At 57.4% G+C, this 22,704-nt stretch overlaps 1 protein-coding gene and 1 long non-coding RNA gene across 3 annotated transcripts in view; one reads left to right on the top strand and one right to left on the bottom strand.

Moving 5' to 3' along the window:
• Positions 1-2,350, top strand: part of LOC142462702 (uncharacterized) — a 45,205-nt gene extending 42,855 nt beyond the window's left edge. The window contains exon 3 of the long non-coding RNA XR_012787272.1: positions 1,287-2,350. This is a non-coding gene — a long non-coding RNA (uncharacterized LOC142462702). The remainder of the gene's footprint in view (positions 1-1,286) is intronic.
• Positions 2,351-4,469: 2,119 nt separating this feature from the next.
• Positions 4,470-22,704, bottom strand: part of GTF2IRD1 (GTF2I repeat domain containing 1) — an 87,425-nt gene continuing 69,190 nt past the window's right edge. For both annotated transcript variants that reach the window (XM_075564848.1, XM_075564847.1), the window contains 7 exons: positions 20,981-21,164; positions 20,427-20,455; positions 10,815-10,892; positions 9,338-9,530; positions 8,338-8,375; positions 5,386-5,525; positions 4,470-4,689 (listed from right to left, as the gene is read on the bottom strand). In XM_075564848.1, the coding sequence (XP_075420963.1) occupies positions 4,621-4,689; positions 5,386-5,525; positions 8,338-8,375; positions 9,338-9,530; positions 10,815-10,892; positions 20,427-20,455; positions 20,981-21,164 (731 nt within the window). In that variant the 3' untranslated portion in view covers positions 4,470-4,620. The remainder of the gene's footprint in view (positions 4,690-5,385; positions 5,526-8,337; positions 8,376-9,337; positions 9,531-10,814; positions 10,893-20,426; positions 20,456-20,980; positions 21,165-22,704) is intronic.

Here is a 22,704-nt window from a genome sequence, read left to right on the forward strand (position 1 = left end):
GGGTGTGTTCATTCATTCGTTCACATTTAGTGAGTCTCCTGGCTCTGTGTTCAAAGGAGCCCTGCCATCAAATCACGTCTGACTCAGAGCGACCTTGTAGGACAGGGTAGAACTGCCCCTGTGGGGCTTTGAGACTATTTTTAAAATTTTTTAAATAAACAATATTGTACTTTTGTTTATAGCCAACTGACTCTCACAGAATACTTTCAATGACTTAAGGAAACAAGAAAACCTTACCTGTGAATTAGTTGGTTTACAGAGCAGACTGATTTTGCATTCTACAACTTTAACAACTTGTCACATCTCCCAATGGGGAGGCTGCAGCTCTTTATGGGAGAAGAAAGCCTCATCTTTCTCCCAAGGAGCAGCTAGTGGATTTGAACCACTGACTTTGAGGTTAGCAGCTTAAGGAGTGGCCACTATGTCACCAGGGCTCCCTGGGCTCTGTGGTAGGTGCTGGGCTAGAATGGTGGGCTCAATGACACGGACTCCACCATTATAAAACTTAAGAGTCTAGATGTTTTGAGAACGATGAGGGCAACAAATGTACAAATGTGCTTGACATGATGTATGTATGTATGGATTGTGATGAGTTGTACGAGCCCCCAATAAAATTATTTTTAATAAATAAATAAATATCTAATTACATAGAAAACAAACAAACAGAAAACTTAGAGTCTAGCAGGAGACAGCCCGAAAATGATTACAGAAAAACAGAGTTATTACAAATGGTCATTAGCTGCCCCCCACGGGCCCCCCAGCTCGTGGTGACGCCGAAAGGCTGGGGGTCCTACGCCATTCCCGTGTCGAGGGCGGGTTGGGCTGTGGGGATGCACAGCGTTGCTTGGCTGCTTCTTGATAGTAGCTCGCCAGGCCTTTCTTCTGTGGGGAGGTCGTTAACAAGGTGCTGTGGCCTTGATACTGACTCATGGTGGCCCTTGTGTGTCAGAGTTGGATTGTGCTCCATCCACAGTTGGTTTTCCTCCCCTCGGCAGATTTTTTTTTTTCAGAATTAGATCACCAGCCCTTTCTTCCTTGGCTCATCTGAGTGGGTTCCAAAGGCCAACATTTCAATCAGCAGCCAAGCACATCCATCATCGACCCCACCTGGGTGCTCCAGGAGACGATACATCCGTGTCTGTTCTACCCCTTCTCCCTGGGGGAGAGAGTTAAGGTTTATTGTGCCAACCTGGCCAAAAACACATGTGGGGTTAATTGAAGGGCGGAGGGATAAATGACTCAGTGAGCCTTGCCTTTCTAGTTCTCGGGTCTCTTGCTCTCTGAAGGTTGGAGCAAGGTGCAGCTGCCTTAGCCAGTTCCCTGCCTCAGCTGGCAAGGCTTACTTCCTGCAAGACATTCCTGAGGAGAAGCCACATGGATTTCTGAGGCTGTACAGCTATACGTGAGTAGAAAGCCTCATCTTTCTCCCTGGGAGCTGCTGATGGTTTCAAACCGCGGACCTTGTGGTTAATAAGTAGCCCAATAAACGACCTACTAAGCCACCTGGGCTCCTTGGATGGGGCCATGGGAAGGGTGTCATTAGATTACCATTAATAAAGTTTTTTGGGGGGAAGCTTTGATTCATTAAAAAAAAAAAGATACCTTACAGGGGACTTTCAAGCGGCCGCCCCCTGAAAGCAAGGGGCCCAGATGGCCAGTGTTCAGCTGCTCACCCAAGTGTGAGGGACAAGAAGGCCTTGGCCGTGGCCGCGGAAAAGACTGCCATCTTGGAGACAGGATGCAAAGGGAGGGGGCTTCTCTTCTGTCACCGTGGGACACCCCTGAGAGTTGGGTTTGGTTTGGGGGCCTTGGAAGTCAGCAGGACCGGCTCCGCTGCTTAGCGATCCAAAAAACACCTGGGTGGGCAGGAGGGAGGGGCAGCAGGTGCTGGGAGCCGCTCAGTCAGCCCCTCCCTTGCCGCCCTAGATTGGTCCCCTCTCTAATGATTGTTTTATTACTGTTTTCAGTCAGCCATAATTCCAGCATTTTCTATCATCTTGATCCTTTCATTGATAGCAGCAGCTTCTTTTCCCCCCTTTTTTATACAAAGCGCTGTATGTAGCATGATTGTGTGCCCGCCAGAATGCGATCCCAGCAATTAGAGCGCCCAGACGCAGTTCTCAGCACTCCGCCCGCATCCCTCCATTTAGCACTTTGGAAGAAGCGTTTTGTGATTTTTTTTGTATATGCGGGAGGGGCGGGGGGCGCGGGGTGGAATGTGTTTACAAATCCTGTAACAACCCTCCTTTTAGAGTTACGAAACACGGAGCCATCTTGAACCCAGACAGATGGCGGCTCAATGCAGTTTAATTAAGGGAGGGGGGCTCCGAATCAGATCCCGGGAAACGGCGCGGGGGCTGGGGGCCCGGCGCGCCTGCAGAAACAGCATCTGCCGCGGCTGCCGGCGGGGAGCCCCGGGGTCCCCTTCCCGCTCGCTGCGCTGGGGCCGCCGTGCCCGCGCACTGCCCCGCAGGCGTCCATCTCCGTAGCAAACGGTCCTGGCCACGGTGCCGGAGGCGCCGGTTTCCCGGGCGGGGGCCGAGGCTGCAGACCGCGTGGCGCCGGCGCAGGCCAGGGCGGGCGAGTGGGCGCTGGGAGGAGGCCGCGCCCCGCACCACGCACCCCTGTGGCTGCCGCAGAGGGCGACAGGGGACTGGAGTTGGCAGCGCGAGGGCGCCCAGGGGACCGAGTGGGAGTGGCCTGGAACCTTGGAGCGGTGACTCGACCTCCCCGGTGGATGGATTATCGGGAAGGAGTTCAGACACGGTGTCCTGGATCTGCATTGAGCCCCGGCGCACCCAGTGCAGCTCCCGGCTCCTCACAGAAGGGTTTGCGCGTAGCAAGAAAAACGTGGCAAGCTACTTCCAAAGGATCACAGCCACAGAATCGAAGCGGGGGTTACTGGGTGGGCACCGCGTGGCCGGGAGTCGGAATTGATTGACTGTTGGCCCCTTGTTTTGGGCTGGGGCTGCAGGGTTGTGATGTGGGCGTTGAGGTCTGGGTGAGGGGTGGCACCGGCATGTAGGGGAATAATTTTGGGGGTGGGGGTGGGGGGCATGCCGCATGGGTGGTTTCTGACTTTTGGCATGTTTGCAGGAGAAGCTCAGAACTGCTATCCCCAGGTTGTGGATTTGGAAGTCTGTGGACTCGGTTCACATCTCTGCCTTTCAAGGTTGCCCAGTACTTGGCCACGTAGGACTACTGGTTCAGGGCCTTCTCTCTGCAGAAGCTTCCGGACGGAGCCAACTCAGGGGTGTTCCCTGGTTGGGGGGGAGGGGGGGTCACCCTGACCCTCCACTTCCCCTGCACCCTTCAAACTCATTACAAGTCCTGTGGGCTCCCCACACCCCTTCTCAACACCTGGCCCAGGTGGCTTTCCCTCCAGGTTACTCCCCCCTGCTTCCCCCACCTCCAGCGAGGTGAGGTGAGAGTGCTCCCTCCCTGGGAGCAGATGCAGACTTAGCCCCACCCAAGGGTGCTCACAGGGCAAGCACAGCCCAGCCTGAATTTCTGCTCCCCCACCCACCCAATCTAGCGCCCTGAGACTTGTTCCTGGGACCACCAAGTCCTCAATCTTCCCTCCACACCTTCCTGCAAGGTGCTCTCCTCCCAGGACACTGGCCCAGCCACCTCACCCCTTCCCTTTGGTCTGGCTAGCCCCTAAAGTGCTAACATCTCCACAGACCTGTCTCCCTAGTCTTGTCAACAAACAGAGCAACAAGCCAGCCTCCGCTGACAGGCAGGGGTGACTGCCATGGGGTGAGACTTCTGCTACTGACCCACGAATGTGGCCTGGGAGCAGGGACCAACCAAGTGCCAGGTACGGACACCTTTTGCTTTATCTTACTGCCCCCTTCTTGCCGAGTTCCACCTGGACGGTTTTTTCTGAAACAGCTCTCCACCTAGCAAATACCCCCACCTCTCAAGGGCCACCCAGAGGCCTTGTCCCGGCCCGATGTTGGCTCTCCTCATTCCCTGGGGGATGCCTGATGTCACACTGAATGCTCTAGACTTCCCCCAGAGTGACTGGGGCCAGCGTAGCCCTCGCTACCCCACCATGAGCCCCCTGATGCCAGCAGAGCCGTGAGAAGCCCCTTCTGTCTCTGCCTGCCCAGGCTTAGTCCCGGGAGGGGAGGGTGAGCGAGGGGCCGTCTCCACCAAATGGGTCCTGGTTAAGGGCTCCCAGCTGGCACAGACCAGGCCTGGGGCACCAGCTGCCGCCTTTAGTGACTGACCTAATGCTGTGCCTTCCGTGGCTGCTCCTCCTGAGGCCATGAGGTCCAGCAGAAAGGGACTGAGTGGGGGCTGCACCCAGACCACAGGGCCCAGTGGCCAGGGGCACCAGGGCTGTGGCAGGCCAGCGCCTTGGGCACTACTTGACCCCTATCCCCAGGGACAGCGTAGCCACCACTCCAAGAGAATCCGAGACAGGTAAGAGCCGAGGCAACAACGTTTTTTTTTTCCTTTTTACTTATTTAAAAAGGCCGTGGTGGCAGGAATATAGTGTAAAAATCATTGGAAAAACTAAAAGGCATCGATACATATCCGAATATACATTTTGTACATAAATTACATTTCCTGTAGTCTTTGTGGGTTGAGGTCTTGAATCAGCGCTGAGGTCTAGTAATTGAGGGGTCCCGGGAGCTGCACGTTCAGCCCGGTGTAGTCCACCATGTACATTGGCCATTGCTGGAGAGAGGACAAGAGAAGGCCCGGTGAGGGGGGCAGCCCGGCCTCCTGCTTCAGCAGGTGCTTGTTTGGGTGACTGGCTCCTGAGTCGCAGAGGGCCCACCTGTGTCCCAATCTCGATGACCAAAGGGAAGGGGCTGGCTGACTCAGCCCCCTTCCAGGCCACAGGAGGCTGTCAGCCCTTGGGGGTGGGAGCAGCTGGTGACCCTCTGTGGGTTATTTCCCCACCAGTGGTGACAGGAGTCTCTGGGGAAGTGAGCTGAAGGCACAATCTCTGTGCTGGGATTCTGCACGGGGGCTCCCAGAAACCCACGGGCAAAAGGCAGAGAAGTCCTAAAACCATTTTCAAATGTGTCCAAGAGTCTCCTTTGGGCTCAAGCTTTCCAAGTGGATGGTTGATAACAAGGAAAGTGTGTGTGTCTGTCTGTCTGTCCCATCTTGAGTGGAAGGGACTCAAACCCAACAACAGGGCCCTGTAGGTGGGGTCTCATCTCCACAGAGGAGATGTCACAGGCTGAGAGCAGGGAGGAGCCCGGCCCCTGACTCCCGCCCTCCTCTGCCCTTCCCATGGGCTGTCTGTGCGCTCCGGCCTCGAGCCACTAGGACACAGGCTACCTGGGTAGGACAGGCAGGTGTGGGGACCCCCGGGGCCCGGGGGATACAAGGCATGTCTGGGAGCCGCCTGGGCAACGTTACCACGAGTGAAATCTGGTTGGTCGATGCCACAGACTCTGGGTTTGAGGACGACGACGAGGAGGATGAGGACGAGGACGACGAGACGGAGTTCCCTTCCGAGACCCGCTTCCTCTTGCGCTTGGGAATGCTGTTGTCTTTGGCTGGTGGGGGACAAAGGAAAGGGGTGCTGACACCGGGGTCAGGGATCATCCTGGCTCTGCCTCTTGCTACCTCCAGAAAAGGCTCGGGGGGGGGGGGGGTCTCTAGACAGAAGGGCAGCAGAAGCCCTGTACATACAGGCCGCTACACCGACGGCAACGGGGGTGGATTTGTTTGGGGCCCAGCGCCCCACACTGCCAACCCCGAGACTGGCTGGGCCCTCTTCTTGCTGCAGCTTTATGCCCTTGGCCCCTCTCCTGGTCCTGAGCCAGCATGCCGACACTCAGGCTGTCAGCCTGCATCTGCGAAGGGGACACCTCCACCCCCAGGCAGGTATCACCAACAGGCTCTGTTCCAGCCCCAAACCTCAACACCAAGCCAACGGCATTGGCTCCGGCTCACGGCGCACCCCAGGGTTCTCAGGGGCCGGTTTCCTACCAGACCTCTCTTCTGAGGCGCATCCACTTTCCCAATGTGTATGCTTCCCAGACTACCAGCCTGTGGAGGAGTCCCAGCTGCACCCCCACCCCCACCGCCACCAACTCTCTAGAGCCCCTCCTGGGGCCCAGTGGCCCTTCCCAGAGCTTCTGGGCTTGAGACTACTTGGGGAAAGTCACTCAGTGGCCCCAAGTCTTCATTTCCCTGGGTAAATGGGCCGTGTGAGGGGTTGGTTCAGTGGAGGGCCCAGTTCCCGCCTTCCATGTAGGAGACCCGGGGCAAATCCAGCCAACACACCACCTGTCCATCAGGGAGGCCTGCCTGCTGCCAGGAGGCTGTTGCTTGGAGCTCCTGGACCAAGACATACTAGGAAGAATGGCCTGGCCATCGGAAATCAGTCTGTGGGAATCTTGGGGGTCACCACTGAGTCCGGATGGCACAGGGCTGGGCCGCATTTTCTTCTGCTGTGCACTGAGAGGATGCGGGGGGCTAGCAGGACCCCAGAGAGCCCGAGTGAGGTGCTTAGCACAGCCCAGGCAGCTGGGAAATCTCAGAATGTGAGAAGCAGGCCAGGCGCTGCTGTGTGGTGGTAATGGTGGTGGTGGCTGGGAGGGGGGGCAGGGGGAATCTGCTGCATGCTGGCCCCCATCGGCCAATGCCGATTCCACAGCAGCACCCGCAGGTTTGGTATCAAGGGACAGGGCCACAGACAGCTCAGCTCGTGCCCAAGTCCCACTGCGGCTGCCCGCAAGCTCCGTGACACCCTGGGGACTCACTGGCTTCTCTGAGCCCAGAGGGGGAAAGGGGGTGGGTGGGTGGGGTGGGACTCAGGTGGGACAAGGTATTGAAGGAGCCCAGGTCCAAGCTCTGCAGGAGGGAACAGGGCCCCGGCAGGTGCTTTGCTGAATGAGTCTGATGTGAGGGCCTGGCCGCCTATTGGGGCCAGAGGGCAGTTAACACAGGCACCTAACACAGCCGGCCAGTGGTGGTGCTGTACGGTCAGCGTTACACAGCCAACCACCCGGTCTGAGTCCGACCGCCTTGCCATGCGTCAGAATTGAGGTGGGTGGGTGGGAGGTAAAAACATCTACAACGGAACACGTGCCGATTCAACGCTTTCCACGCGGGGCATCCGGTGACATCGTCATGTCGTGCGACCATCAACCCACGGCTGCCAAGGGATTCCAACACGTGGCAGCCCCGTGTCGCAGAGCAGAACCTCTCCAAGGCTGAAACCCACACCAAGCCCGCTGCCATGGGGTCCAGGCTGACGCGGGGCTGCCCAGGGGACAGGGTAGAACAGCCCGAGGGTTCCCGAGACGTTACGTCTCTATGGGAGCAGAAGCCTCGCCTTTCTCCTTTGGAGCGGCTGGTGGTTTCGAACTGCTGACCATGCAGTTAGCAGCCTAACTCGTAAGCACTACGTCACCATAAAGGCCCCTTGGCTGCGGCCTTTAGGCGCGAGGGCTGCCAGGCCTTTCTTTCTGAGTTGCCGCTAGTGGGTGTGAGTCACCAACCTTTGACTGAGCCCCTGCCACTGGGCCGGAGGGGCGGCTGTCTGGGCAGCGGTCCCGTGAAGGGAGATCAGAGCCTGGGGGCTGGGGTGGTCAAGTCCCTGGTGACGGGGGACCCAGGCTCCACATGAGAAAGGAGTAGGAGATGCTGGCTGTCACTGTCACTGCCTTCAGGGTCATGGCTGTAGTCGGGGGAGGGAGGTGTGGGTATAAGGGCCTGAACCCATTTTTCACTTTCTAAGTACCTGTCAGATGTTTCTCCCTAATACCTCCCCAGGCCGCTGCCTGTCATGGCACAGCAGCTCCTGTGCTCTGGGCCCCGCCCTGCCCACTTCACTCCCCGAATGACAGGCCCCAGGCTCACTCACACACATGGTGTCTTGGAGAGATCCCCCCCACAAGGCTTCCTGTTCCCAGTGGTAACATCAGGGAGCGGTTGGACTAATCTGAGGTGTACCCCTGCCATCTCTAAGGGGCATGCCCTCCTGAGTCCCATGCCCACCTCCTCCATCAGAACCATCCTTGAACTGAGGGGCAGCCAGCCCTGGTCTCACGTGGCATGCCAATGCAGGCAGGACCACTGGGACTGGTGCTTGTCTGCCTGTCTGACCCCTGGTGGCCACATGTCACTTTTGCCTCCCAGGAAGCTCCTGGCCCAGCCTCTCCCCACCCCCTCGGGCTGACAGGACCCACCCCTCCATGCCCTGGACAGAACCTTCCCTGAAAGGGCACCTGAAGGCTCCCAGGGGGAACCTGGGTGTGGGGAAGGAGCTACACTCTTTTCTTCTCCTGTGGTCAGTCACTGACTTGAGTGCCCACCTGGACCCACCTGTGCCTTGAAGCCCCCGGGCCTCGGACTCACCTGGCACCTTCGTGTCATTGCAGAGTTCTGCAAAAGGTCTGAAAGAGACAGGAGGCAGCAGTGAGCAAACAGCCTTGCCTCCCGCTCCTTGCACCCCCCCCCCATGAGATGCCGCCACTGCTGCTGGGTCATTGGACAGGAGAGAGCTGGGCAAGAGCAGCGGGCACCCCTCTAGACCCAGGTGGGTTGCCCATCACTGGCTGGGTGGGGACAGGGCCGTGCTAGGCAAATCAATTGCTCCTCAGGTTCAGTTTCCTCATCTGTGGGCAAGGGGGGGATTCCAAGGGCTCGCAGGGGAATCCCACAAGCTTCTCGCCCCATTTTTCCGCGTGCTTTTTGATGGCGCCGCACACAAGAGTGGACAGCTGGTCTTGCAACTTTCCACTTGTATTTTCCTTGTAACAGGTTTTAATCATGACGACAAAAACCAGAGGCAGCCACCTGGCCTACCGACAGAGGGCACCAGCGTCCATCTGGTAGACACAGGCTGGGCCCGGGTCTAAAAATGGATTTCTGCACACAGGGGCCAACTCCAGATATTCTACGATCGCTTTCAAAGCCAGTGCATACCTGTGCACACACACATGTACACATACATGTACACACACAGGCCCATGCAAGACATTTAAGAAAAAGTAAAGACATGGAAGGAAGTTCTGGAATTCCCTCAGTGGTTTTCCCGGGAAGCCACGTGGTATTTTCTAAACTTGGGAAATGGGCATCCATGAGCTTGACAGCCAGGTCAAGTTCAATTACAGCGCTGACAGTACGGAGCACTATGGACACTGGACTGTGGTGTCAGCAGCAGGGCCCTGGCTTTGGCATCAGGGGTTAGGGGACTCGAGCCGGCCCCCTTTCTCCGACTGGGTGCTAGTTTCCTTGGTCAGCAATAAGACGAGGGGGTTCAGCGGGCCTGTCTCCTGGATTCTGTGCAAGGGGTGCTCTGGAGGGGCCTGCCATGGGGTCCCCCGTCCACCCTGCCCGAGGCCGGCCCACTCACTGGAGCTGGTTGATGATGACCATGCGGACATGCTCTCGGGCCTTGAGGATCTTCTCCAGCCGGTGGATGTCGTACGTGTTGGGGTTCCGGAAAGGGATGTCGTCGGGCAGGCCCGTGACCTCGACAGCATCCGGGCTGTCCCGGATCAGCTTGTAAGGGACCAGCACAGGCCGGTTCAGGCCCAGGGCCTCACCTGGGGGAGGGGGGTGGGGTGAACAGGTGATCAGTGAGGATGAGCGCGAGGCTGGACACTTGCTAGTCCCAGAGCGGCCAGCATGCCTCAGAGAGAAAGCAGTTAACTAGCACCCAGACTCCATTTCTTATCCCCGAGAAAACCCCAGGGAGAAAGGGGAGCCGATCACAATGATCTACACAGAACCTCCTCCCAGGGAGACAGGCCACAGCGAGGTGGGTGAAAGGAGACATCCTCTGTTTAAGACATGGGGGAAAGTGACAAATTATCAAGGGTTCATGAGGGAGGGAGGGAAGGAGGGAGCAGGGAGAAATGAGCTGAGACCAAGGGCTCAAGTAGAGGGAAATGTTTTGATGATGATGATGACAACCTATGTACAAATGTGCTTGACACATGGATGGATGTGTGGATTGTGATAAGAGCTATACGAGCCCCCAATAAAATGATTAAAACATAAAATGAACCTAGCTGGCATCTTTATAAAACCCTCCGAAGCACCCTCGCTGCCATTGAGGCGATCTGACTCACAGCGCCCCTACAGGACAGAGCAGAACATGCCCCGTGGGTGTCTGAGACTAAATCTGTCCGGGCGCAGAAAGTGGCCTCTTTGAGCCTGTGGTTAGCAGCCCAATGCGGGAGGTACCCTTAGTGCAACTGCCAACTAATGCCCATGCTCGCTCCCCTTCCTGTCACCCATGCACCCCTTGGACTGAGACGCCACAGCCACCCCGGTGACGGGGAGCAGAGTCGGATGAACCCGTGCAGAGAACGGCTCCCCAGGGTTTCCCCGGCTGGGACCTTTAGAAGGCAGATGTCCAGGCCTGTCTCTCAATGAGCCAGAGGTGGGTGACACCTGTAGCCTTTCCGGCTTGCCGTCAGTTGAATCTGAGTCAGAATTGCCCCTGTGGGTTTCCGAGACTGGAACTCTTACGGGAGTAGAAAGCCTCATCTTTCTTCCTTAGAGTAGATGGTGGTTTTGAACTGTTGGCCTTACAGTTAGCAGCCAGGGCTCTTGTTCACCCAGGACTCTCCTAAGAACTCTGTACTTAAGGACTTACAGGTACAATAGATTATCTTAAATTTGTTTGAAAAAAATTTTTTTAAGGGTATGGATTTGGGAATAGATTAAATAAGACTGGCCAGATTATACAAATTGGGGTTTTGGTATAAGGTAGTTCATTGTGTCATTCTACGTTTACATATGCTTGAAAATAAATAGCAACATAAAAAGTAAAACAAAGTAGCCAGCCCCCGAGGCCCCGCCCCTCGCACAGGGGCACTGACCGTATTTCTCATTGAAGAGCTCCTTCACTTGCTCCCGCAGGATCACCTTCTCCCCCAGTCTGTTGGCATCATCCTCATCTGCAAGGAGAAGGGGAGGGCATGGCTCTGCCAATGTACCTGCTGCCCCGTCCCCCCACCCCCGGCCCGTCTCTGCTGTCCACCAGCCTACATCCTGAAGGCTCCCCAGACCAGGCCTGTGTTGGCACAGTACCTCCCGGGAACACACAGCCTACTGGGGCATCACATACCACATATACTCGAGTATAAGCCAACCCGAATATCAGCCAAGGCACCTAATTTTACCACAAAAACTGCATATAAATGTGCTGAAAAACTCGGCTGATACAGGAGTATATATGGTAATCATGGTACCCGCCCAGAAGTGGGGCAGGGGACATGTGCAGAGACCTGGGACAGGATGCTATGCCAGCCAGGGCACTAAAGGTGAACGGTCACTGAAGGGTGGTTGTGACCGAGGCCAGGGCAGGGGGGCTGGGCTGTGGACAGTTCAGCCTGGCTGCCCTGCGTCTGTGAACACAGACAGGCTGCATTCTGGGCCTGATGCCCGGGCCACCGCCTCCTCTGCATGCATACATGTGGCGCTCATGGCTGCCCACCCCCTGCCTGCAGAAGGTCTAGCCACCTGACCCTGCAGGCGTGGCCTCTCACAGCTGTGTTCCCTGGCAGCTGGTGTTATGGGGGCGGGGGAGGCTTGCAGTCCACCCTGACTAGGCCTCTATGGATCCCCAACAGGAAGCCCAGGGAGACAGAATGAGCCCTAGAAAAACAACCCCCTTAGGAGGCTGCATTGGGAACTGCACATCTGCTGAGCCACCCTGCAGCCCACCAGCACCCACCTGTCTGCTGAGTCACCCTTTCCCAGGGGTCGCCCAATTCATCACAGTAGCAAAGTGACAGTGATGAAGTAACAACGAAAACAATTTTGTGGTTGGGGGGGCGGGTCACCACCACATGTACCACACTGCAATAAAGGGTCGAGGCATGAGGAAGGTGGAGGACCACTGCTGTGGAAGCAAGTGAACCGGAGGCCTCAGGTGATGTGACACCACAGACGTTTGTCACAAAGCAAAAGGCAAAGCAGGTGATCTCGGTTTCGGCGAGATTATACGTGGGAACGACACTTTAAAAACCACTGATTACATAGTAGGAGCCGGCATTCACCCCCCACCCCCCAAGACTTCCCGACCACATTCCTTCCAGTACTGCTGCTTTTGGGTTGTGCATTGAGTGGCTAACAGCAAGGGCAGCGGTTCAAACCCACCAGCCGCTCTGAGGGGGAAAAGAGAAGGCTTGCCCCGTAACAGGTCAGTTTCAGGAACCCACAGGGACAGAGTTACTATGAGTCGGCACTGGTTCCAGGACGGCGGGTCTTGGCTGTGTGGACAGCTGTAACACAGACAAAGCCAAGCTCACTGCCAAGGGGACGCCGACTCCTAGAAGCCGTTTAGGACAGAGCAGAGCCGCCCCCGCCAGCTGCGGAGACTGTCACACTACGGGAGCAGAGCGGCCAGTCGTTCAGAACCGCTGTCTGCAGCGGGCAGCGCAGCACGTACGGAGACAACTTTCTGAGACGACCGAGTGAGCCAGTAGACATGTACAGCAGTAAAGTCCAAATTGGGGTGTCGGCGACGCTGCTCCCTGCCAAGGGTGCCAGGTCCTCTGGTGGCTGGCTGCCGTCCGTCCCCGGCTGGTAGATGTGATGTACCCTCCAGCCTCTCCCTCTGCCATCACCAGGAAAAGCTCCCTCGGTCTCGTGTCTCAGGACACCGGTCAAGTTAAGGCGTCCTGGGCCTCATGCTAAGGCCTTGTTATCCTCAGAGAGACTCTTTCCCAGGAAGAACCAAGCCAGGCTGCACTGGGGCACCGGTGATCCAGCGGCAGGAACCAGGGCCTCTGCAGGACAGAGCAGGTGCTCCTGAGGCGTTCCTGAGACCCTTCACTCTTCACAGGTGCAGAATGCCTCCTCTTTCTCCCGAGGAGCAGCTGGTGGGCTCAAACTGCCAAACCAGTGGTTAGCAGTCTTCTGCTCAATCCACCATGCCACCGGGGGCCCTGCCCACTGGGTAAACTCCTTCCTGGCTTTTCTATCCCTAGATTTCCTTTCCCCAGTCCTTCTGCAACCTTAAGATAACTTGGCCAGGCTGAGCTACGAAGCCACCAGAATTATAAAAAACCCACCGCCACCAAGCCGATGCCAACATAGGCAACTCTACCAGACAGGGTAGAACTGCCCCGGTGGGTTTCTGAGATGGAAACTCAGCCAGGGACTCTCCGCAAGCAGTGCCAGGTCCTTCTGATCTGGCCTAACTTTCACCACCCCCACGGCTTGCTCCTCCCTGCCCTGGTGACCCCTTGCTCAAGCACCAGTCCAGCACAGACCTGGTGGACTTACGTCCATCCCCCCAGAAGCCCACAGGACCACAGTGACCTGGAAACAAGGTCACTGCAGATAGAATCGAGGCCACACTGGGGCCACGCTCATCCAATGTGAGGTAGTCGCCGAATGGCGGTGAGTGAATTCTGCGGAAGAGTCCTGAAACTACCGTGGAATTGCCAAGTCTGTCTCGGAAGTACGGCCAGAGTGCTCCTGCGAAGGATGGAGAGACTTGACTTGTGTTCTTTGGACATGTGATCAGGAGAGTCCCTGGAGAGGACATCATGCTTGGGACTGTAGAAGGTCAGTGACAAAGAGGAAGGCCCTCGGCAAGACAGACTGACCCCCTGGCTACCGTGATAGGATCAAACACAAGACCAATTGTGAGGATGACGCAGGACCGGGCGGGGTCTTGTTTTGTGGTACATGGGGTGAGTCAAACCGTCTCAAAGGCACCTAAGAACTGAATGGGGGGCCCCAGAATCCCGCCAGAGGATCCCCTAGCCAACCTGTCCATTTGGAATTACTGAGCCCCACCCTAACCCCCCGCCTCTCATGGCAGACAGGGCCTTGATCCCTCCCCAGACCCAGGACAGAATCCTGGTGCCACCCTCAGCCCCCACCCGCTCCATCAGCAATTCTGTCAACTCCGCTTTCAAATTCTGTCTGGCTCTAATTCCAGCCAGCCAGCCATTCCCAGCTGCTCCAGGTTCAGACACACACACACCTGTCCCTGGTGTCCAGTCAGACATCATTTCTTTCGAGGGGAGTGGCCACGGGGTTGGGGCGGGCAGGAGGGCAGCTCTAGGGGCTGGGCGATGGGTACACATACTTTGGGGAAGCTTCTCCAACTGTACACTGTGGCTTTCAGGATCAGGACCGGGCGGGGTTTCCTTCTGTGTGCACAGGGTCCCATGAGCCAGGACCATCTTGAAGGGGCCTAATAACAATGGCTTCCACTTTAGACCCAATTCCGATTACACACTCCATCTGAGCTCCACAACAGCTAGCTACACACCCCTCGGCTCTCCCAAGTTCCCCAAACACACCGAGCCATCCCTGCCTCAGGGCTGCTGCACCAGCTATGCACAGGGCTCAGACCCTTCAGCAGCCTTACCGACAGCCAAGCTCCACCTGCCCTCCATTCCTCCTGGTTTGTCTGCATGGTTCTAAACAGGAGCCGAGATAGGACTTGGGGTTCGGGGTTCTTATCCATAAGGGTTGGGCTGCTTGCCTCAAGCTCAGTAGCTAGAAACCACCTGGCGCTCCCAGGAGACAAATGAGGCCGCCCACGCCCAGAGCGACAGTTTCAGAAACCCACAAGGGCAGCTCCACCCTGCCCGATTAGGTCCCTGTGGGTCAGAACCGGCTCCATGGCTGTGAGTGCTTTTAGGGGTTTTTTCCTACTGGGTCGCCGTCTGGTAAACATTAGATTGCAGCCTTTCACACGCACCAGCCCCTCTCTGGGAAAACGATGAGACTGTCTACTGCTCTCCTGGGGACTGGCGACAGCAGCGGTTCTCAACCTGTGGGTCTCGACCCCTTTGGGGGTCAAAGGACCCTTTCACAGAGGTCCCTGACACAGAACAGTAGCAAAACGACAGTGATGAAGCAGCAACGAAAATGATTTTATGGTTGGAGGGGTCACCACCACATGAGGAACCGTATTAAAGGGTCAAGGTTGAGAACCACTGGTCTACAGAGTCCCTGAAAGTGGGGGATGCTCTTATCTATCCATTTCTCTCTACTAATCTAAGCACCCCGAGTCAGGGACCCCTGTCTACTTTCTATCCCCGGCACCTCATCTGGCACAGAGGCGGCATTCAGTAACTTTCTGTGGAACCAGTAAGAACCCCAAGTGTTCACTGTGAACCTGTGGGGTGCTTCAGACTGGACAGGTGCTATAGAGGCTCGCAGCCAGGAGGGGGCAGCAAAGGACCATCCAGCATGGGGATCCCAGGGCGGCCAAGCAGACAAGCCACAGCCAGACACACACAGAGAGCCAGGCTGGGGTGGAGAGGAGGATTGGGGCCCTGGGCCCCAACATCCCGGGTTCAAATGCTGGTGACAGTACACATGCTGTGTGACCTTCAGCAAGTTCCTTAACTACTGGTTTCCTCCAGTGCATGTGTTAACCTCAGGGGGCTCTGAGCTGTGAAGTGCTTGGCTCCTGAAACTCACCAGCTGCTCCTTAGGAGAAACATGTGCCAGTCGGCTCCCATAACGATTAATCGGACACCCAGGGGCAAGTTCTACAGCACTGCTTGAGGGCAGTGGGTTGGGTGTTGGGTGTCTACAGCGAGAGGGGCTGCCCCAGTGTCTCCGAGGGGGTCAGGCAGTTACACGATGAAGACGCCCATCGAGGAGGGAACTCTAGAAGGTTTGTTCAAGTCATAGGGGAATGCTTATGTTTTATGGTTTAAGAGTATGTGTATGTGTGTGGTGGGATTTATAGAAAGAATGACAGTGAGATTTAAAATGAATTTGGGAAGGGAGGGGAAAATAAAAACTTGAAAAACAAGGTCCCTCTGGGCAGTTAGATTTCTGTGTTAGCCAAATTTCCACAATTTGGAAATGTGTGTTTCCCACGAGGTTTCTATGACCTGTAAGAAAGTACCCTGGTGGCACAGTTCTGGTGACTCGCGGGGCTGTAACTGCAAGGCCAGCAGTTTGAAACCACTAGGCCCCTCCTCAGGAGAAAGAGGAGGCTTTCTACTCCCGTGAAGGTTGACAGTCTCCGAAGCCCACGAGGCAGTTCTACCCTGTCCTGCGGGGCTTCCTCCATGAGACAGAATCAACCCAGTGGCGGTGAGAGTGGGTTTGGGTCTGAACAGAGGGTCTCCTCTCCTGTCAGCACCACTGCTTCTTCCCAAAGTGGCCCCACAGCCACCTGGGTTTTCTTGGCTTTGGGCCCTTCTAGCTCGAGGGAACGGCGCGCCAACTCCAGTGCTGCTGGGACACCTCCTTCCAGCAAAACGGCCCTGATGTGCATCTGTCGAGAACCTGTGGCTGCTTGAGCACTGAGGACAGAGACAAGGTGGGGCTGTCCCTGACACTTCCCTGGCTCCTGAGTGAGGGCAGCCCTCATCTCCCGAATTTAACTCAGTGCCAGGCAGGCGGCTGAGATGGGCGGCACATCAGAGCACACTTCTCTGGCAGCGCCGCTCCTGGCCCGCCCTCCACAACTTCCCTGGCCTCTGGCGCCAGAATCCTACTGGAATGGACACCCGGCCCCAGGGGGGGGGGTGCCTGGCATGGACTGGGATTACATGCTGTCCATAGTGGCGGCGGTGTTGTGGCAGGAGCTAAGCTCCGATTTACAAGAAGGCAAAGCTTTTCCCCTTGTCCTCCAGCGTTGCAGACGAAGGTCCATTCCATAGGTACTTTTCCTTAGGACAGAGTTTATGAAAACAAGAAGGTCTCTGGAAGCTTCTGCTGTGCCCAGAATAAAGACCTGCCTCCTCAGCATGGCCTGACCACCTCGGTCACTGCCACAGTCCCAAAGATCAGAGCCTGCTCCTCCTTCTGTGCCTGAGGCTCCGGCCCAGCTCAGTGCACCCTCCCCCAGGAAGCCCTCCGGAGTCCTAGTAGTGGTAACAGGTGCGGTAAATTGGGTCCAGATCACCCCTGCGGCTGACCCAGGGCTCGGGGTTTATAAACACCTGGATCAGCAGCCAGGGCCCTCCTTCATCCCCCACCCACTCCTTATCTAAAGATATCCTAGCTTCACCTTCTCAGAAACCCAAACTCATAGCTGTGGAGTCGAGGCTGACAACCAGCGACCCTGTAAGACAGGACAGAGTTGCCCCTGTGGGTTTCCGAGACCAAGACTTCACAGGAACACAAAGCCTCATTTTCCTCCAGTGCAGCAGCTGGTGGTTTTGAACTGCTGACCTCGAGGCGAGCAGCCTAATGCATTACCACTATACCACCAGCGCTCCTAGCTCCACCTTACAGGTGCAGAAACGAGGCTCAGAGAGGGGATAGGACCCAGCCCAGACCACACAGTTTGCAGGAGGTTTTCGGAGCAGCCTCCCGTCTTGTGGGCATGCAGCCTCAGATCCGAACCCCAGAGCTAGCCAGGTGCCCCTCGACCTGCACCCACACTTCCTCCAGCACAGCTCACCTGCCAGTGCCTCTGCCACCCAGCAGCCGTGCGTGCCTGCCGCCCACTCACCAAAGTGGCTCCCGAGGATCTGCGGGAGGGTGTGGGTACAGCCCTCTCTGGGGTTTGAGGGACGTTAAATGACCCCTGGAAGCCCTGTGGGCCTGGGTGCCTTCCTGCCTGCCTGCTGAGGACTCTCTGGTGGCCCCAGGCCCCCGGGAGCCAACTCGTAGAAGGATCCTGGCAGGGCCCTGTCCCATCTTCTGCAGGCAGCCCTCATCCCCCAGAGCAGAAGAGGCCTTTCCAATGACCAGAGAGAGGCCGGTGGGTGAGTGGGCGCAGGGGGCTTGGGAAGGTCGCCCCCACCCCGAGGGCACTGCTGAGATTCCTGAAACTGCTCACAGCAAGATGAGCCACAAGCTCCATCGTGGGGAACCACCCCAGGAAGGGCCCGGAGCTGTGGTCTGCTGTGGGGCCACTGGTCTGTGCCTTTGTCCACTGGGTGTCCAGTCCTGTTGCCTGGGTGACTGGCTGCATGATGGGACTTGGAAAGCATGGTTCAGGGTCAACAGCCCCTGCAGGTTCAAATATGATAGGTCCCTTCACCCTCTCTCCACATGAAGAAATGGGGCAGGAAGAGGTGACAGGTCAGCCACTTTGCTGTACTGTGGCCGCTTGCCTGTGACGCTGGGTGCTCAGCCATTGGAGTTTCAAACACCAGTGAGGCCCCCCTGGCAAGCCACACCCACAAAGGAACTTGAAATTCAATGACCGCAACAGGTCAGCTGAAGGCCGACTGCCCAAGGTCCTGAGGACCGCGTACTTAGGTGGCTCTGCATCTGGCGGACGTGACAGTGGCAACAAGGACACGTGAGCGGTCGGAGGTCCAGGTCAGCACACGCCTGTCTCAAGGGACCCTCCTCCCCACTTTCCAAACTCACGCGGAAACGCTAATGCTCCTGACAGCAGCTGTGTTTTCCGCCCTCCGGGACCAGTCCATCCTCCGGGAAGGCAGGGCTGGGGCGGGCGGGGACCGCAGAGGGGTGGTCAATTATAGGGCAGGTGGAGACAACCTCCATCAGCAGAGCGAAGCCCAGGCCACCTGTCCGCCCGCGCGCGCACGGGGAGCGCAGCGCCGCACAGGTGCCAACATTTCAGAAACCCAAGTCGAGGGCAGGCCAGCAGCTGGAACCTGACTCGGGCTCTCAGGCCCATGTCCATCTGCCCGAGGCCCCAGCCAGGCTGGCCTGAAACCTCAGATGGCGCCAAGGGGCCCCAAAGGACGCAGCCCGCTCCGACAGGAGCCAGGCCAGCCCAAGGGCGGGATCCGGCAGGAGGCGTGGCCATGACAGCCCAACCCAAGGGCGGGATCGGGCAAGAGGCGTGGCCATGACAGACCAACCCAAGGGCGGGATCGGGCAGGAGGTGGGGCCAGGGCGGGAGGCCAGCCCAGGGGCGGGGCGGGGCGGGGCGGGACAGGTGTGTTCTCATCACAACAGGAGCTGTCGCGCCCTGCTCAGCCCCCGCCTCATCCAGCCTGTTTCTGGAGGAGCCCCCACCACTATGCTGCTCAGTCAGCCCAAGGCCCCTCGGAGGGCGGGGCTAAGGGCTCTTGGGGCCCTTCGACGTCCTTCAGGAGCATGGCTGGAGGCTGGGCCTGTTAAACCCCCCTGTAAAGCGGGATTGGGTGTCCACCTCAAGGGTCGGCCTGCTCACTACTCTCCGAGCACCGAGCCCTGGTCCCCACAGGCCTTTGGGACCTCACAGCAAGCTTCGCTGGTGCCGCCCCCACCACTGCCCTGGTGGCGCAGTGATCAAGCGCCTGTCTAAGATAGCAGCAAGGCTGGAGGGGAGAGATGAGACCTGGTGCTCTGACATGGACACGCTGCTCTGCCTCAAAGGATCGCCCTGAGGTGGAACCGCTGTGACACCCAAGGGGTTTGCTAACCCAGCGGCACGAGGAAGAAAGGTCTGGGGTTCAGTTTCTGTAAAGAACCCCCTCGGGCCTGAGTTCTGGTCTGCATGCACGCTGGGAGTCGGACCTGCCAGTTTTGGGGGTGGTTCCTTCCATCATGGCCGCCTCACAAATATCATCTCGGGGGTTTCTGGTCCCTGAGAGTTCTGAAAAGGCACCCCTGGGCTGTGTGAGCCTGGACCCCTGCTGCTGACACTCTCCCACAGCCCCTCCTTCGCACGGCCTTTCCTTTTTTCTCCTGCTCCTGTCTCCCACGGCCCTCAGCTGACACCCCCACCCAGTCTGACCTCAGGCTGCACAGCCCTTCCTCCATCTGTGTCTTTGTCTTTGCCTGTGAGCACCCAGCTATGTGGGAGCAGAGGGCCCCTGAAGCTTGATCTAGCCCGCAGGGCCTGTCCCTGACCTGGTGCTCCCATGGCCCCAGCTAAGACTCTCTGTGGCAGGGACACAGGCTCAGCATCTCTCCATACCCGGATTTTGGGGATCTGTGGTCCAAGTAGCCAGGCAGTCTTGAGGCACCCTCAAAGGCCAGGACACAGCCTGTGGCTGGGGGCTGGAGGCTCACTCCACCAAATGGGCCTCCTTCCACTGGATCCCGTGCTGATTTCACACCACTCTGCTATACTGCTATGCGGGAGCAGACAGCCTCATCTTTCTCCTGAGCAGCAGCTGGTGGGTTTGAACCACCGGAGTTGCAGTTAGCGGCCTGGTGCTTAACCCACGGCACCCCCAGGCTTCTGTTTGGAAAGGCCCAGGAGGGGTGTGTACCATGTGTGGCTGGACGGGCAGCCTTCCTCACGTGCCAGCCCCCAGCAGGCACCTGCCACCAACTTTATCCATGTTCCCAGGTCCTGTCATCAATAGGAGGGGGGGGGTGCTAGCCCCTCCCTCACAAGCCCTGACAGAATGAAACTCAGATGCCACCAGCCTCCCTGGTCCCTGGCCCCGTCGCTGCCTCAAGCTCTTCCTCTGACCCAGACTTGAGCTCAATCTCTCTCCTGCCAGTTGGGGTGAGTGTCCAGGTGGGCAGGGCCAGGGACCCTGAGCTAGCACCATTCTGGCCTCTGGCACCCCTAAACCGGACAGCCCTCGGGCAGCCCCTCTTAATCCCATATCAGCCCCCCAGGCATCTCTTACCAGGCTTGGGGATGAGTCCTTGAAAGGGCCTAGAAGAGAGACAGAGAGTGTCAGAAGGTGCAGGCTTGGCCCTCTGTCCCTGGGAGCATTTCAGAATCCTTTGGGCCCACCTGCGACCTGCCTGTACTTAAAAGGCCCCTGGGAGCCTGGCCAGGGCCTGGGCAAGGAGCCAGCATAGGATGCTGGCTCTGGGCCCCTGGACACAAGGCCTACCTAGGTTCCCGTCTCTGAACTTGGGGAGCCTGGACCAGGGGCCTTTCTGAGGCCAGGAACAGGGGGCTGGCTCTGCCACCTCGGACAGCGCTTATCTTGGTCCAGTCTCTAAAACAGGTCTAACGCTGCATCCGGTGGAAAGTGGATGCTTGGCGGTGGGGGAAGGGCAGATCAGAAATACTCCTGAAGGCTGTTTTCAGTGGGCTGCCATCCTCATGATGGGTTTGTTCCACCCCTGCAGGGCGCCCACTCCCTCCCAGGACTGCCCTGTGAGTGCCACCTTGGCCAGCTGGGAAGGCTTGCTGGGTTCGCCCCCTCACCTTGCCCCAGCCCCATCGCACCTGGTGACCGTGAACTTGATCTTGTCGGCCACCGCGAGGATCCTCTCCAGGTTCTGGGAGCCGAAGGTGCAGGGCTTCCGGAAGGGGATGCCAGGGGGCAGACCCTCAATGATCACCGAGCCAGGGTTGCTCTTGATGCGTTTGTAGGGGACCTGAACTGGGTACTTGATTCCCAAGGCTTCTCCTGTGGGTGAGAGGGGAGCGGGCCAGTCATCAGGAGGAGCAGGCAGGGGCTCGGGGGCTGTGAGTGCTGGGCCTAGGTGTGAACCCGGTGGGCACAACAGGTCAGTTCAAAACGTGGCAGATCACAGAGAATGCAAGCTTTTGCCCATCTGTGAAAGCGGCCATTTCTACAGAGGCTGCCAGGCTGCTGTCCAATCCAGCAGACACCGGGAGTTCTTGAGCAAGATCTAACATAGATGGTGTGGTCGTTATGCAACTTTGTGTCAATGTGAGGATGTAAAGTGAAAGGGTGGCGTTTAGCCTGTCAATCAGGTCACAGCCTGATGATGCCTCCTTGTGGGCGTGGCCTTCTCATTCGGAGGGTCCTGGGAACCTCCCACCTCTCTCTGTTTTCACCTTCCTGCTGAAGAGCCACCTGAGACCTGCTGGAGCCCTGAGATGCTTGCACCGGGCCATTGGATCCACAGGACTTTGAACTGACCAGCCTGCGGTCTCCCTGTGCTCTGCACCGTTGCATGTGGCTGTGAGTCTGAAGAGGGACTCGGGGACTAGAATTGGACTTACAGACTTGATGTGTAACTACTTGTTGATACAAAGTTCTCTCCTGTACATGAGTGCACTGGATTTGTTTCTCTAGGCAATCTGGCCTCACACAGATGGCCACACCCCTCCTTGAGGCCCAGAAAGGCAGCCTCCTCCTTGGCAGCCTGGTGGTGCACAGCTGCTAAACAACCAGTGGCTATCCGACAGGTGGGCAGTTCGAACCCGCCAGCCCCTATGGGAGAACGACGTGGCCTTCTGCTGCCATGAAGACTTACGGCCTGGGAGAGCCGGTAGGGGCAGCTCTGCTTTCTCCTGGAGGGCCGCGGAGTCGGTACTGACTGGGCAGCAGTGGGCTTTTTAAAAGTCTGTTGCCCATAGCCCCCCTCTTCTGAATTCCCCTCTTCCTGACCACCACCAAGTCTTGCCCCACCCCCTGCTCCACGGCTGGGCTGAGGCTGTGGAAATGTCTCTACCCGTTCCTGACGCATATAGGCGCTGAGCCCGAATGGGGGCACCGTGAAGTAGAACTAACTCAACGGGCCAGCGGTCTGTTGGGCTTGGGGTCTAAGCCGTGTCTCCTTATCCTTTGGCTCGGTGAGCCTCGTCTTTCTTATCTCTTGCTCTTTGATCATCAGACCAATGTGCCTGGTCCGGCTGCCTTGCTTGTTCTGTGCCTCCATTTGCAAGCTACACTACCTGTGGGACACCTAACCCGTGGACTGTGTCGCTGTAATTTGAGGTTCCTTCAAGATCTGCTTTCCCACATTATTGGAATTTACATCTCTTGAGCTGGGGACTGTTGGACCCTGTCATCTGGCTGACTGTTGGTGACCTGCCTTGCTGTTTGCTGCCTGTGCCAGATAGCCTGAATTGCTCTACAGAGGACTACCTGGTGGCCCTGAAAACTTGAAGGACTGCCAGTGTCTCACAACTGTCTCACGGGAGTGAGTTGCACTGAGCCATTCGTACTGCTTTATAATTTAATTAACTATTCTTAT

This window comes from Tenrec ecaudatus, chromosome 12, assembly GCF_050624435.1.
Source record: "Tenrec ecaudatus isolate mTenEca1 chromosome 12, mTenEca1.hap1, whole genome shotgun sequence".
Taxonomy (NCBI): Eukaryota; Metazoa; Chordata; class Mammalia; order Afrosoricida; family Tenrecidae; genus Tenrec; species Tenrec ecaudatus.